We start from the raw sequence: 14,063 nt of genomic DNA, 5'->3' as shown, positions 1-14,063 counted from the left end.
CCAAAGTGGTATATCCGAAGTTTCCGTACTCTAAGCTTAAAGTTACAACAATTTTTAAACTAATTTAATTCAAATAAAAAATAAAGAAATTAAAGTAAATTAATCCGATGTTCAGTTGACAACTTGCATAAATATTTATTTAAATACATGTACATATATTTCAATGTTACTCCAGTAGTGGTATATGGGCAAAATGTTAGGTGCTCCTGCTTCAGTAGTTATCCTCGGCTATTAGTCGTCGTAGTCCTACCATAAAATGTTTGCATAGTTTACAATTTGTTTCATTTATCGCTTCAGCAATCTGTTAAATCCTCGCTCCTCTGCCGATTTCTCAGTTTTCAGTTAGTTAGTTTTCTGTTTCAAGTGTATAACTACAATAAAAATATATATATTCATATATAATATATACTTTAGGTGGTGCAATGTGCAAAAATCTGCTGTGCAGTGCATCATTATCATTATTTGCAATATATACTTGTAGGTTTTTGTCACTTATTTTTGTTGATTTTTTTTCGTGTAGTTGTTGCATAAAACGTTAACAATTTGTCGTTAATAGTACGTATGTATACGAATTTAACAATTAAAATGGAACAACGTCGATAAAGGAAGTGCACATTTTGTTTCGAGTGTGAGTTGAGTTGAGTTGGAAATAACGACACTTAGACACTTAGAAATCGAAAAAATTGCTTCAAGAATCACCCCATCGAGTTACGAATACGAAATATGAGACACTTAGAAATACGAGAGCCTAAAAAAATTGCATTTATCCTATAATTAAGTTAATGCGGGAAAGGGGGGCTAATCATTCAAACTAAACTAAACGCTTCAACTAAAACATAAACAAATTCTTGGAAAGCTGTGCTATGGCTCGCCGCTATAAGCTTGGCTTATAACTCTCTCTAACTCTTTACTTTTGGCTTAACAATTTTGTGTAAGGCTGCTGTTGGTTTTTCTCTTCAAATTCCAATTCCAATTCCATATCTATTTCTTTTTCCTATTTCCATCCTTCCCACATTTGGGTTTTGAAATTAAAACGTGGCGCCAAGGGTAACACAAAAATATGTATCAGAATATTTTAAGTTTCTGCAGAAATCGCAGCAGGGATGCAATGAGGCAGGCATTTGGCGCCTGGCTGCTGGCCTGGTGATGATTCTGTTGCTGCTGCTGCTGATGACTCCTCACTCTCTGGTTGGCGGCAAAAGAGGCTCTGGCTCTGCCGTTGGCAATCACAATTCACAATTGCTCCCTCTTTTGCCTCTTTGGCTGCTAATTGCAATTGAGCGTGTTCTGGTTGGGGCTGGTCCGGGACACGTTGTTGTGATTGATCTGGTTCGACTGGGTGATGCTGGCGCTGTCGCTGGTCTTCCACGAGAGCAGCTTGTTCAGCAGCCGGTCCATGTACGGATTGCTGCCCAGTCGGGCCACCTAAATAGGCAAAGAAGGCAATCCATTAGGATGGGATTCCATTAGGATGGGAGTGGCAGCCACAACTCACCTCGGCTCGCGCTTCCGCATCGAGGGTCTCCAGCACCTTGCGTGTATACTGAAAGCTACCCAGCTTCTCCAGCAGGCTGATGCAGTACTTCTTGACCTCAATGTCGTGCGTGCGCTGGCGTAATATGTCTGTGGATAGAGTGGAGTGAGTGGTGGCCCAAGGAGAGCTAGGGTCAGGGCAGTGGACTTACGTAAAACCTGTTTATCCTGCTTCTGGGTGCGCACCGCATGGATTACCGGGAAGCCGAACTTGCCCTCCGTCAGATCCTCGGCGAAGCTCTTGTTCTCCGTATACTACACCGGAATCAGATCATTAGTTATACTTTTTTTTCATAAATCCTTTCAGTCTTATTACCTCCTTTAAGCTGAGATTACAGTAGTCGTCGCGTATCTGGAAGTACAGGCCCAGAATGGCCGTCAGCTTGGAGTAGTCCTCCTTGTTGCTGCTGAACAGCTGCATCAATCGAATGGCCAGCATGAACAGACCCCCGGTTTTTCGCACTGTCATCAGCTTGTAGTCGGATTCCGAGGGGCAGGTGAAGCTGTCGCGCCAGTAGATCTCCATACCCTGTCCCCGATGCAGTTCCAGCAACTGCTCTGTATAGACTTTGGTGGCCTGTCAATAGAATAGTTTTCAGTTGAGTGCTTAGCGGGAATCTGACCAGATTGCTCCCACCTCTGGATGTCCCAGCTGTTGCACCTTCTCCAGGGCCAGGAAGAGGGCGTAGTTGGCCGCGTTTATCGTGCTGGCTACTCCGTAAATGGAATGCGCCACGGGCACACCTCTGCGAAGTATCGAATTGTCTTCAATATCATCAATGCTGCAAGTTAGTATCAAGAACACATATAGAAGAGCTGTGAGTGTCCAAGGCGGTTGCAAGTCTGTATAGCTTAGGTCCTAGTTAGTACTTCTACAGGATAGTCATCACTGGATAATAATAATCTAGCTCCTGCAACTATGTCTGGTACAAGAATAAAGTAACACCTCGTTGGCCACCCTGCCTGGAACTGGAACTGGAACTGGGTGTCCCCCTCATAGCCTCCAACTCCCAGCAGTGCCCCATAATAGATGTATAAATTTAAGCCCCGCTTTAAGGCCGCTTCCATCGCTTCAATAACTACAATGCCCGGCGGGTAAAACGAGCTGGGCAGCCCCAACATTTGCGTAATTAAAAAATGTTTGCGCTCCGCCAAAGCTGGCAAAGTCATTGGTATGGGATGAGGATGGGATGGGATGGGATTGGATGGTTGCCTGGGCGTTGAAGCGACAACGCACAAAGAGACAGGGGTATGATGATGTCGTAGGATGGGCTGGGAAGGAGGCTGCCTCGCCTAGCCTGGCTACTGACGAGGAAAATGGGAAAAAAGAGTGGGCGGACTGCGTGGCAAGAGTTGTGACAATGCTTGTCGGCTGACTAACTGACAATGGGCATAAGTACATGAATGACGGACGGACGGAGGAACTGCTGCTGGTATGGCATGGCTGGTCTGGTTGTAAAAAAAACCAAGTTTTTGCCGATATGAAAATGCATTAAAAGGAAAATAGGACGCCAAGAACACAGGCCACTTGGGAAGGGAGAGCTGGGGGGGACTGGGCGTGGGAACAAGCGCTGTCTCGGAACAATAGTTGGGGATTTTAAGCAGAATTAAGGCCATTTGTGAGTGTTTGGCTTTGAAAAGGAGGTGGGCGGGATTAGCCGGAATGCCTGATTGAGTGTCCTGGCATGAGCTGGAGCCTTGAAGAAGTCATCCGACTGCTCGCCACTGATACGGGGCTGAGGAGCAAATCCCCAGGCACATTTTCTTTAATTGAAAAGCGGCTGGCACTTCAATTGGCTCGGTTCAAAGTTTAATTGTGGCATCTCTGGGCTGCCTGGCCTTCCTCTACAGAAAAATCTAAATAATTTATGCAATTTCGAACCGTTTGGAGCAATGAAATGCAAAAGAAATTCAATTGTAAACAAAAAGAAAAAGCTGCGGGCTCATGATGAAATTTTGGAATTGATTTGGGGGCTAACAAATGGGCGAGAGAACATTATCCAATATGGCCAAATCAGGTCGCCAGCTGTGGGCCACCAGAGGTGTGACTCATTCCGTCTCCTGATAAGTCAGTAGATACAGATATGTGTGCTCCTATATGTATATGATGGCCTTATGGTAATGAACTGGCGATGATAAGAGGCTTCTCTCTCCAAAGACCAGAGACTCATCATCATCGCCACTTCCCAAAAAAGTTCACACTCGATTAGGCATCTAGCTGGAATCCATTCCAAACAAAAGCAAATAAACAAAATGTATACAAATAGAAGGCAATCTGGTGAAAGGAAGCGAAGCATGCGGGGTGCCGTGTAGGGGTCGACTATGGATGGAGGTGGAGGTGGATGGTGGAGGAGCAAACAAAAGGTAAACAAAGCCACACAATGCAGAACCAAAAAACGCAGGCAGGCAAAGGTCAATACTTGAAATTAAAACACGCCACTCATGATTAGTTCGCGTGCAATATCGACAGGTTATATACAGAATTTCAATAAATTCCTTAAGAAACAGTATTATTTTAAGTATTCTCTTAAACTTAGTTATTGGCTATTGGACTATGACTAATCTTATGACTTAATGAGTGTTTATTCATACTAAATTACTGCTGAAATGGGTTTGAAATTAACACATCTTAGAGACTAATTAATAGGCCATTAAGGAAGTCACTCTCTTCTGCCAAATTATAATTGATTTGTCCTGTTTTTTTGGGAAGTGTGCGACTCTCAACATCTGAAACTATACATTATAAGCTATACTCTTAATATACTCACAGCAGGCTGGAATTGTGCAGCATCTGTACAATGTCCCCGATCTGCGCCAGCTTCTCGGCCGGTATGAGCAACCAGTGATTGAAGGCCAAGGCCAGCTCGGAGCGGAATTGCTTCCCAGGAATCTGTTGTATGTATGTGAAGGGCTGCAGCAGAATCTGGGATAGCCAAAGGTGGGGGGAAGTGGTAGCAGTAGGAGCAGTGGTGCGTGGGCCACATGTAAATAAAGCCCCAAAAAGTGGGCGCAGGAAGTTGATGAACAAAAAGGAGGATAAAGAGAGTAGAGGAGAGAAGAAGAAGCTGGTTAGCGCGACAACTTTCAAAATGCCAAAGTTCATGGGGTCCGGAAGGATTAAGCCGTGGGATAAGTACCTCATCCTGCTCCTTCTGCGTTGATTTATCTTTGGTTTTTTGTAGTATGCTGTTTAGTTCCTCCATTATTGTTGTTGTCGGATAGCCTTGCCCAGCTAGTGTTGTTGTACAGGAGGCGGGGGGCGGTTGTCTGAACCGTTGGGCGGGGTGAGGTAGTGTGCTTTTTGTTTACCGCCACACGCGTGACTAGAATTGCTTTGTGGAGCCGGAGCCTCCCGACGCGTTTCTCGTTTAACTAAAGGCAATAACACCTAAACCGTGAGACCGCGCGCACCAAAACACCGCACCGTGGGTCCAAAAACAGAATGTTATTGAAGTTCTGCTGCGGCATGCATTTGTAGTTGTTGGGCTTTCTAGAGATGGCCGGCCTCTTGTGTTATCGATGTTTATAGCTAATACTGAACTATTGCTATCGATTATTCAACCTTTTGCCATCCCCAATTCAGGCCAGGTTGCCTGCGTGGAAAATAAACTTTCTAGCTCATTTTTCTGTAAATTGTAAACAATTTCAATAAAACCAACTACGAAATCTTTGCGGAAATGGCGGCTGCAGTACCGACACGAGCCAACTGGCATCCAAACATGAAACACAGCGATATGGAGCGGTAGACATGCAAAAACAACAACAGAAAAACAAAGTTCGCCCCTCATGGATTTTATTATTGTTTTTCCTGCAGGTGGATCTGTATTTATCCCGCCTACATCAACAGCAAAAAGACACGCCAGGAGGGACGCCGGCTACCCAAGGAGAACTGCGTAGAGAACCCCACCTACATCGAGATCCGGGACGTGCTATCCGTGACCAATCTGCAGTTCCTCGTGGAGAACATGAAGTACTGCCGCGAGAAGAGCAGCGAGCTCCAGTACCGTGGTCGGGTGCGCGTCCAGTTGAGGAACGCCGATGGCACTCTCTTCAACAACGACTTCCCCTCGCGTGAATCCATTATGATCCATATTGCCAGCAAGATCCCCCAGCTGAAGACGCGCCAGAACAAATCGGGCGACTCGTTCCACCAGCAGTCCCAACCTCAGTCCAGTGGCTCTGGAAACAGTAGCGGCGGTGGTGGTGGCGGCAAAAAGGGTAAGGGCAAGCGCCGCTAATCGCTACCGTCTTGTGGGTCGATGTTGATGTTTCGTTAGTTGGTTTTCTTTTGTAATAAACTCTGTAGACAAAGCTATATCATGTTGTGGACTTTGGCAATTAATTTAAACAGAGGTTCTCGGTCACTTTCTGACCAATCAAAAATGAAATTATCATTCATGTTTGTTTTTCAATACTTGTTAAATACTTTCCCCCACTTCGGACAAGTTCAAGTGCGAGAATTCGGCCTTGGCACGCCAAAGTGTGCCAAAAAAATAATTTAAATCAGCTCATAGAACTTTAGAAAGAGCCGCACCCAATTGGAAAATGTCTCAAGATCACACAAGCTCAGCGAAAATTTTGGCGAATTAAAATCGAAAAGAAACTGTCAGGCACGAACATCTACAATTTCACCTGGTCAGCGTTATAAAATCGGCTGAGCACCATCAGAGCCCAACCACAAATCAGTCGGAGTTGGAGCACCCACCACCAAGATGCCGGAAAATAGCAGGTTTTACCTTTGGACAGTGGCACTAATACTGGTATGGCTGGCCATCGTTCAGCTCCACATTGCAAGTGCTGAGCCCACTAACTCCACGGTCATGACTACCGGATCCCCCAACGCTGTGGACACTACTTCATCTCCCCGGAAAGTTAATCCTCTAACGGAAGCGAAGCACGAACGGAATTGCAAGGCACTCTGCGAGCACTGTGGCTGCTTGGGATTCTATTGCGGCGAGGAGTGCCTCTGCGAGTGCAACGATGACAACTCAGACACCGAGTGCATCCGCACCATGCAGGTTAACGCCAAGCTGATGAACAGCCCGTTCGACATCCTCATCCAGGGGCCGAGTAGCAATCGATTCGTCCGCAATGCTCAGCAGTTCGAGCAGAAGCACGAGGTGGTGGCCAGGAGTGCCTCCTCAACCAGTCAGCTACCCCGAAACCGGCGCTCCAACATCACTATTTACAAGCCGGCCAAAAAGGGTTCTAGCCAGTCGACTCCTAACGCTCTGGAGGCGGTGTCCAAGGCTTCGGAGGTGGATCGTGCCAGAAACAAACGGTCCGTGGAACACTTGGAATGGTTCAACGACTTTGCCGGCTCTTTGGTGCGTCCGTCACCCTTGGGAACTCGGGCTCAAAGGCAATCTAAGCCTGCTGGATTTAAGCGCCAGACTGCAGTTGAGGAGCCGACTCCCCTGTTACGTAGGGAGCCATGGTTTCTGGAGCAGAGTGTTCCTCGCTTGATCCGTCCCGCTCCGCTGAACAAGAAACAGAGTTCCCCGAAGACCAGGAAGAGTTCCTCCTCCCGCAGGATAAGCAAGAGTCAGATTTCCAAGCAACAGACGAAGCCAGAGCCAGAACGTGAGATCCGGCCCCTCCGCGATGCCCTGCAGGTTGTGGAGCGTATTCCCAGAGTTCTCCAGGACACAGTCAACCACCTCTCCGCCGATGCTCCTGGTGGAGATATCTTCAGCCTCAACATAATGAACGAGGCTCTGCCGAAAGAGTCCGACGATGAAGAGCGAGCTCCAAGGAGGCCTAAGACCAGCTCCCGGGACTCTCGACGAAACGAGATAGTTCCGGAAGCAGTCACCCTGGCTGCTCCAGCAGCTCTAGCTCCGGTTCAAGGAGCTCTGGCTCCCTTTTCTGTCCAACCAGGCGGCCTGTTTCCGTGGCTGCGCCAACAGCGTCTGAGGCGACTGCAGGCCCGTCAAAATATTTAGAGGTGATTCTCCCCAATTTATATTTTATCCATTTTATGCTACTTTTTGTTGTGTATTTTTAAGTCATGTTTGGGATATAAATTAATAAACTTTTAAACTCTTCAAATATTTAAAAAATTAAATATTAGAAAACCGTTTTAAGTTTTTGAACTAGATTTTGATTTTTGGCATATTTCAGGCACTGATTAAAGTCTCCAGTCTCCACAGACTTGTTGCTAACAATTCCTATTTGTATTAAGTCTGCCGATCGTTTATCTTTATTTATTTTAATATAACTAGATATATATGTATTTTAATCCTTTGTCGGCCAGCTAAATAGTTATATGTAGCCGAGTTATATCTAGCAGTACGCGCAGCATACTTTCAGGCGCTATCTTTGAATCTGTATCTTGTTCTCTGCAGCTCTTCGGTTTTCAAGTCTCCCACGACTCTTGTTGCCAACAATCCGATTCGGAATTCATTGTAGGTTTTAGCTGCTTGGCGGCAACAAGTAGTTGCTCCCGGAGTTTTGTTTCGAAAAAAATTGTTTAAAAGTGCAACGACCGTGAAGTGCCCCACAAAGTGCGTAAAAAACAAAGTGAAATCGGTGCAGGGGGTCCTTTGTTTTGCTAACTGCCAGAGCGAGGCAGCTGCAGCTTATTATTAAAAAAAAATTAACAAAAATATAACTACATAAAGACAAAAAAACACAGAGAGAGAGAGCGGATAACAACAAACGACGGCGACTGTCCCCGTTCCCCAACGAAAACAAAAACAATCCATACATGCATCTCATTATTTACACAAAAGTGTTGAAGTGTCTGTTTCAAATAAAAAGAAAAAATAAAAACATAGAAGTAAATTAACGTACGTGGGCCAAATGGTCAGCTAAATACATAAATCTAATTGAAAATCGAAAAAGAATACATCAATGTCGCCTTCAAGGCAGAGATCAACGGTCGCTTCTTTTGTATCTAGTATCTTATATCTAGTATTGCAGACCAGATACTTTCTTATACGTGTGTGTGTGTGTGTGTGGAGAACCAGAAATGGAATCTCACTCTTCTGGAAAAAAAATGAAAAATAATTGTGGGCTGTCGTGTGCATCAATTGGAAAAATATTGAATCTGAATGTGATTTATGAAGGCGCGACTGCCATCCAAACAAACTATTTACTTGAAATACTATATATTTCTGAGTAATTGATAGAACTAATCTCTAAACCTGTTGCATTATCGCAAGTACTCTCTGGAGGAGAAACACTTGTGGGATTTGGCTGCAACTAAGCATGGTTAATAGTTCCCGGCCCACCCAGGCCATAAACTCTCCCAAAAAAAAAAAAACGTAATCAAGGTGCCAGGTTTTTTCGATAAACAAGCCGATGTAATAAAATGGCAGTTCGCCAGCGGGATTCCTTATCTTGGCCGTTAAAACAAAAGCAAAAACTCACAGTGATAGTGACTTTGACTAAATTATACACACACATCATACTATATATAATATAAAGTAATGCTATAGAGTCCCCTTCCCACAATCTCCTCAACGGATTGCCTTTATCTTCCATAATTACTCTGATAGCTCGAACTGTTTTCATTTTGTTTTTGTATTTCGGGAGATTACTTCGAGCCGGCTATGAGATTATCCACTTGACTGTCCAGATGGTCAGTAGAAGGAAGGGCCCTAAATCGGAAAGTTCTAAAAAGATTTGATTTGCCGCGAAGGTTATAGAACTATAGACTATCCCCCAATTCCTTTCAAGAACTTTAAACTATATAGTTTATAGAAATACTTCCCCCAGCAACCCATTCCCAAATCTTTATTCAAACCCTAAAAAACAATTTAATTACTTATTTTTCTAACAACGTACAGCCCCTTAAGTAAACACCTTAAGAATTTTAATTAAATTCTAGAATGACTGTGGCGGTGAAATAAAGAAAGAAGTCCAAAGCTCGTATTACAATCTACTTAACCACCGATCGGATTACAAAGACAACCACCATGGAGCGGGTGAGGCGAGCTTTCACGCGCCTGGAAACCAAAAGACTGCCCGAGGATGTGGACGACGGCCTGGAGACCCTGGAGGAGTACAAGCAGCGCTGGCGCTCCGTCCGCATCATTTACTTTACCATGTTCCTGATGTCCCTCGGATTCAGCATCATTCTCACCGGCATCTGGCCGTTTCTTAAAAAGGTTTATATTCTCAAAGGATATATCTCCTCCACCGATTTATTATCCTGGTTTCACTTTTCTTCAGTTAGATCCCGATGCGGGCAAGGAGTTCATGGGTCTGATTGTGGCCGCCAATCCCCTGGGTCAGATGATCTTCAGCCCGATCTTCGGCTGGTGGGGCAACCGACTGGGCACCATCCGATTGCCTCTGCTTGTATCGCTAGCGCTCTTCACATTCGCCAGCGGACTGTATTCCTCGCTGGAGCTGCGTCCCGACAACGTCAAGTACTGGATGCTGGGCTCCCGGTTCCTCATTGGAGTCAGCTCCGCGAACATAGCTCTGTGCCGGTCCTACTTGTCCGCTGCCACGCGAATCAGCGAGCGAACACATGCCGTTTCCATGGTGTCCCTGGCACAGGTGCTGGGCTTCATCATCGGTCCCACTCTCCAGGCTCTAGTGACTCCCCTGGGAGATGTGGGCCACATTTGGCTGGGGGGCCTGATGCACTTTAACATGTACACTGCAGCCGGATGGATCAATGTGGTAATGAGCCTTGGAAACTTTATGCTATTCCTGCCGTGCATGTTCCAGGTGAGACACCAATACCTAACATTATAAGGGAGTTATGATTAAAGGAGCTTCTCTTCCAAAGGAGCACAAAATAGCCGCTAGGGAGGTGATGGTCATGCAGGGAGGAACCTCTGAGCGCGAAACCTGGAAGGGCATCAAACCCAACTACCTCTCCGCCTGGACTCTCATCGTTGCCTTCTTCGTCCTGGTCTTCAACTTTGTCCTGCTGGAAACGTGAGTTGAATCATTGGCTAGTACTCTTCCAAAGATTGGGATATTTAAACATCTTCCAGACTGGGCACCTCGCTGACTATGGACATGTTTGCGTGGTCCAACGACGAGGCACTCTGGTACATGGGCATCATGATGACAGTGGCCGCCATCGTCTCCCTCATCACCTTCGTCTTAATCGAACCCATGTGCAAGTTGTTCGCGGAGCGCTATGTCCTCATCTGGGGCGGCTTCTCGCTGATGTTCCTGGGCCGAATACTCTTCGTACCGTGGGGCCCTGATCCTCCGAAGCTGGCCCAGCCCTTCAACGCCAGTCTCAACCTGAGTGCCGATGATCCCATATACCTCGGATGTCCGCCCTCGCAGGAGTGGTGTGGCGAGCTGCCTGCTCTCACGCTGACTCAGTTCATAATTGGCTTCGCCCTCACCTCGGTGGGTTATCCAATCGGAGTGACCCTCATCCAGACCATCTTTTCGAAGGTGCTGGGACCGCGACCGCAGGGCGTGTGGATGGGTTGGATGACGGGATCTGGTTGCCTGTCGCGTGTTCTGGGTCCTGTCTTCGTTGGCTCCATCTACACCAGGCTGGGAACCAACTGGACCTTCGGGGTGACCTCGTTTATGATGCTTGTCTCGATGTTTTGGCTGCAGTGCAGCAAGTAAGTGGCATTACTTCTTATGTTCTTGAAGAACCCTTAGTAACTACGATACTTTCCAGTCGCCTGCTTATTCCGCCCACCTTTGAAAAAGTATCGCCTGTGGAGCTACAAGAACTGAACAAAAACGGCGTAAAACTGGATGACCACCCACCGGAGCACGAGTCCTTGACGAACTCGAAGGCGTGACGAAGCATAGCTCCGATCTTTTGGACCTTGTTGCAATACTGCCCCCAAGAAAGTATCTTGTTCTCAGTTCCAGAACTTCAAATCAATAGAATATCTATATATTTTTGCATATTTACGACCGCTTATGCTTTTTTTATTTTGTTGGTAAACAGTATTGAAAATGTCCTGCCGATAAAACGAATCGCAGAGTGGGGATGTGTGTGTGTGTGTTTGTTTAAAAGGGGCAGGGGCACGTCGTTGTCTAGTCTTTCGGCAGAGTTATGCATTTTTTTTTTTAAGGAGGATGCTACTACAAGTGGTTGCTGATTACGAATTATAATGTATGGGGGGGGGGGGACTTAGTAATATAGGCGTGGTCTACCGGGGCGGCGGCAGCCACAGTTGTGAAAGTGTTGGCAGCAGCATGTGCTGATAGTAGGCGGCCGCTGGCGGCCAGCAGAGGAGCCAACAGCAGTAGTCCGCGGCGGCACTCCTCCCCGGCGGTGTGTTTGGCAAATGGTAGAGCGTGTGGAGCCACGGTGACATAGTCATGGGAAATGCGACCGCCACTCAGCTGCTGCCGTGATAGTACAACTCATCTCAGTAGGGCGCATATCGGCGACCCGGAGGCGAGGGACCACGCATTCCACGCGACGAGATCATCCGTTCATCGAACGAGTCCCGGCTAAAGTCCTCATAGCCGTGGGGTGTTGGGGAGCTGGTGAGGGAGATAATAATGCCATTAATACTTTCGAAATTGAAAGAATTACAGATCCCTACCCATAACGACTCATTCCGTTGCTGCTACGCGGCGGTGGCGGCGAGCGACGACTGAACATCGTATCATATCCACGTGTAACACTGCAGGAACGCAGGCTGCCGCTCAAGGGGGGCGGCAAGGGCATGGGCTCGCGACGCGAAATCGGCGGCGGTGGCACAAAATCGCGCATACGCGACGTCTGATAGCGGCGCTCGTACAGATCCCGGGAATCCTCGAAGCGTCGGTCATAGTAATCATAGTCCTGTGGAAACCAGAAAAGAATTCCAATTAGTTTAATTATCAAGCAGAATATGTTGGGAAAGGATCGGTGCCGAATGGGCACTGGTTAAGTCTCTGGAGGAACTGGTTGCTGCATTTACCCTAAAGCCATCCATGATGCGGTCACGCAGGAACGGCGGCGGAGGTGGTGGCGGCGGATACGGATCGCGACCGTACATACGGTCCCTGTAGCCGCCAGCACTTAGCGGCGACGGGGGCTCGCGTCCGCCTCCGGCGCTGCCATAGAGGCGCGGACACTCTTTCGACCAATGACCGGAACGGCCGCAACGATAACACTGCTCCGGATCGCCCATGCCCGGCTTTGGGCGTACACGACTCGTCGACACTTGCACTTTGAGCGGCTGGCCGTCAACGACACGACCGTTCAGCTCCTTGATGGCATCCTGCACATCGCCGACACAGTCCAGATGCACGAAACCATAATTCCGTACAATGTCGCATTCGACGACGGTGCCGTATTTTTGGAACAATTCCCGCACCTCCGGCGCTCGCGTTTTATCCGTCAGATTTCCAACGAAGATTTTCGTCGTTGGGGTATTCGGAGCACGGCGACTCTTGGCCGCCTCCACCTTGATGGCATTGTCATTCAACACGTAACCGTTCAGATTCTGGATGGCGTCGCGACCCTGCTGCTCCGTTTCCATGTGCACGAACCCATAATTCTTCACCACGTCGCACTCAACGACCGTGCCGTACTTCTCGAACAGTGCCCGCAGCTCGGTGGCCTGAGTCTTCTCGTCAAGGTTACCGATGAACAGCTTGAACGTGCCGGCTCCGGGCATGGCGGCAGCGCTTTCACCTGCGTGGTCGTCCACGGTTCTATCTTTTACTTGCAATAGTGGGTAATCCCGGAATATGTTATTCAACGCGGCGGCGGCGGCGTTATCGGCAGCGGCTGCGGCAGCGTCAGCGGCGTATGTACCGTCTCGGATTATATCGGTTGATATATATATAAATTATATATCGCGGCAGCGGCAGCGGCAGCGGCACCCACGACGGCGGACACACACACGCGAATACCTCAAAAGTGGAAAAAAAGAAAAACAGGGAAGAGGGCAAAATTTACGAACCAATTCTCTAAAAAAACGTGCCAATGTACAGGAGCAGCAACAACAACAATAGTCAGAAGCGCGATTGCATGGAATTTAATAATAATTAATTAACAAGATAATTATATTTCGAGCCTTCGATCGGTTTTTCAGTTGGCGTTTTTTTTTTTCTTTTCTTTACCACACATACACAAAAGAAGATGGCGGCGGTGCGACTCGTTTTCACACTCGTTCCACGGTTGCTGTTTCTTCGGAAAGCGGCGGAAAATATTGGGGGGGAACTTACCTGGTCAAAAGGAATTCTTCAAAGTTACAAATAGTGCTCTGATGCTTTTATTTTTAAAAAAATTTACTCCGGTTTCAGCTGCCAAGTAAATTTTCACCAATATCTAGTCTGGCGGTGTGCCCGTAGCCTACCTAGTGAAACATACCAGTGACGCTACCTTTTCTAGGGTTGCCAGGAGATACCAAAAAATACTAAGAACTCTAAAAAATACCTACATTCCAAATTCTTATTTTTAAAACGGGTGATTTTAATAAAGAAATATTATATTTTAGAATCATATTCTTAATATAGTCTCTTAATATTCGTTAAATCGAAAATTAAACCTCATTTTTATTTAATTTTATTTCAATTATAAAACTAATGGTAATGATTGAAATCAAATTAAAAAAATCCGTTTTCTAACATCATATTATTAG

At 46.7% G+C, this 14,063-nt stretch overlaps 5 protein-coding genes across 8 annotated transcripts; 3 read left to right on the top strand and 2 right to left on the bottom strand.

The window, feature by feature from the left end:
• Positions 1 to 110: 110 nt before the first annotated feature.
• Positions 111 to 4,805, bottom strand: LOC6507315 (geranylgeranyl pyrophosphate synthase). 2 transcript variants are annotated; one of them, XM_001956225.4, is made up of 7 exons: positions 4,671 to 4,805; positions 4,302 to 4,456; positions 2,171 to 2,315; positions 1,850 to 2,110; positions 1,686 to 1,788; positions 1,496 to 1,623; positions 111 to 1,425 (listed from the first exon to the last, which is right to left on the bottom strand). In XM_001956225.4, exons 1-7 carry the CDS (start codon positions 4,734 to 4,736, stop codon positions 1,267 to 1,269), a joined length of 1,017 nt encoding a protein of 338 aa, XP_001956261.1. In that variant the 5' UTR covers positions 4,737 to 4,805; the 3' UTR covers positions 111 to 1,266. The 2 variants fall into 2 exon arrangements, with proteins under 2 accessions (XP_001956261.1, XP_014765159.1); XM_014909673.3 differs by having other exon boundaries at positions 2,171 to 2,279.
• A 255-nt stretch (positions 4,806 to 5,060) lies between these two features.
• On the top strand, positions 5,061 to 5,848 carry LOC6507747 (signal recognition particle 19 kDa protein). Its single transcript, XM_001956226.3, has 2 exons — positions 5,061 to 5,275; positions 5,348 to 5,848. The coding sequence occupies exons 1-2, from the start codon at positions 5,211 to 5,213 to the stop codon at positions 5,769 to 5,771; spliced, it is 489 nt and encodes a 162-aa protein (XP_001956262.1). The 5' UTR covers positions 5,061 to 5,210; the 3' UTR covers positions 5,772 to 5,848.
• A 100-nt stretch (positions 5,849 to 5,948) lies between these two features.
• Positions 5,949 to 7,600, top strand: LOC6507748. Its single transcript, XM_001956227.4, has one exon. It carries the CDS (start codon positions 6,246 to 6,248, stop codon positions 7,476 to 7,478), a length of 1,233 nt encoding a protein of 410 aa, XP_001956263.1. The 5' UTR covers positions 5,949 to 6,245; the 3' UTR covers positions 7,479 to 7,600.
• A 305-nt stretch (positions 7,601 to 7,905) lies between these two features.
• On the top strand, positions 7,906 to 11,388 carry LOC6507749 (major facilitator superfamily domain-containing protein 8). 3 transcript variants are annotated; one of them, XM_001956228.4, is made up of 6 exons: positions 7,906 to 8,039; positions 9,368 to 9,647; positions 9,712 to 10,218; positions 10,280 to 10,431; positions 10,491 to 11,087; positions 11,147 to 11,388. In XM_001956228.4, the coding sequence occupies exons 2-6, from the start codon at positions 9,456 to 9,458 to the stop codon at positions 11,271 to 11,273; spliced, it is 1,575 nt and encodes a 524-aa protein (XP_001956264.1). In that variant the 5' UTR covers positions 7,906 to 8,039; positions 9,368 to 9,455; the 3' UTR covers positions 11,274 to 11,388. The 3 variants fall into 3 exon arrangements, with proteins under 3 accessions (XP_001956264.1, XP_044570606.1, XP_044570605.1); XM_044714671.1 differs by lacking the exon at positions 7,906 to 8,039 and adding an exon at positions 8,055 to 8,324; XM_044714670.1 differs by lacking the exon at positions 7,906 to 8,039 and having other exon boundaries at positions 9,251 to 9,647.
• On the bottom strand, positions 11,373 to 13,813 carry LOC26513871 (RNA-binding protein lark). Its single transcript, XM_014910058.3, has 4 exons — positions 13,648 to 13,813; positions 12,393 to 13,332; positions 12,033 to 12,274; positions 11,373 to 11,970 (listed from the first exon to the last, which is right to left on the bottom strand). Exons 2-4 carry the CDS (start codon positions 13,092 to 13,094, stop codon positions 11,853 to 11,855), a joined length of 1,062 nt encoding a protein of 353 aa, XP_014765544.1. The 5' UTR covers positions 13,095 to 13,332; positions 13,648 to 13,813; the 3' UTR covers positions 11,373 to 11,852.
• Between the last annotated feature and the right edge of the window lie 250 nt (positions 13,814 to 14,063).

This window comes from Drosophila ananassae, chromosome 2R, assembly GCF_017639315.1.
Source record: "Drosophila ananassae strain 14024-0371.13 chromosome 2R, ASM1763931v2, whole genome shotgun sequence".
In the NCBI taxonomy this organism is placed as follows: domain Eukaryota; kingdom Metazoa; phylum Arthropoda; class Insecta; order Diptera; family Drosophilidae; genus Drosophila; species Drosophila ananassae.
The sequence above is the reverse complement of the archived record's forward strand: the minus strand, read 5'-3'. Positions and strand labels throughout refer to the sequence as shown.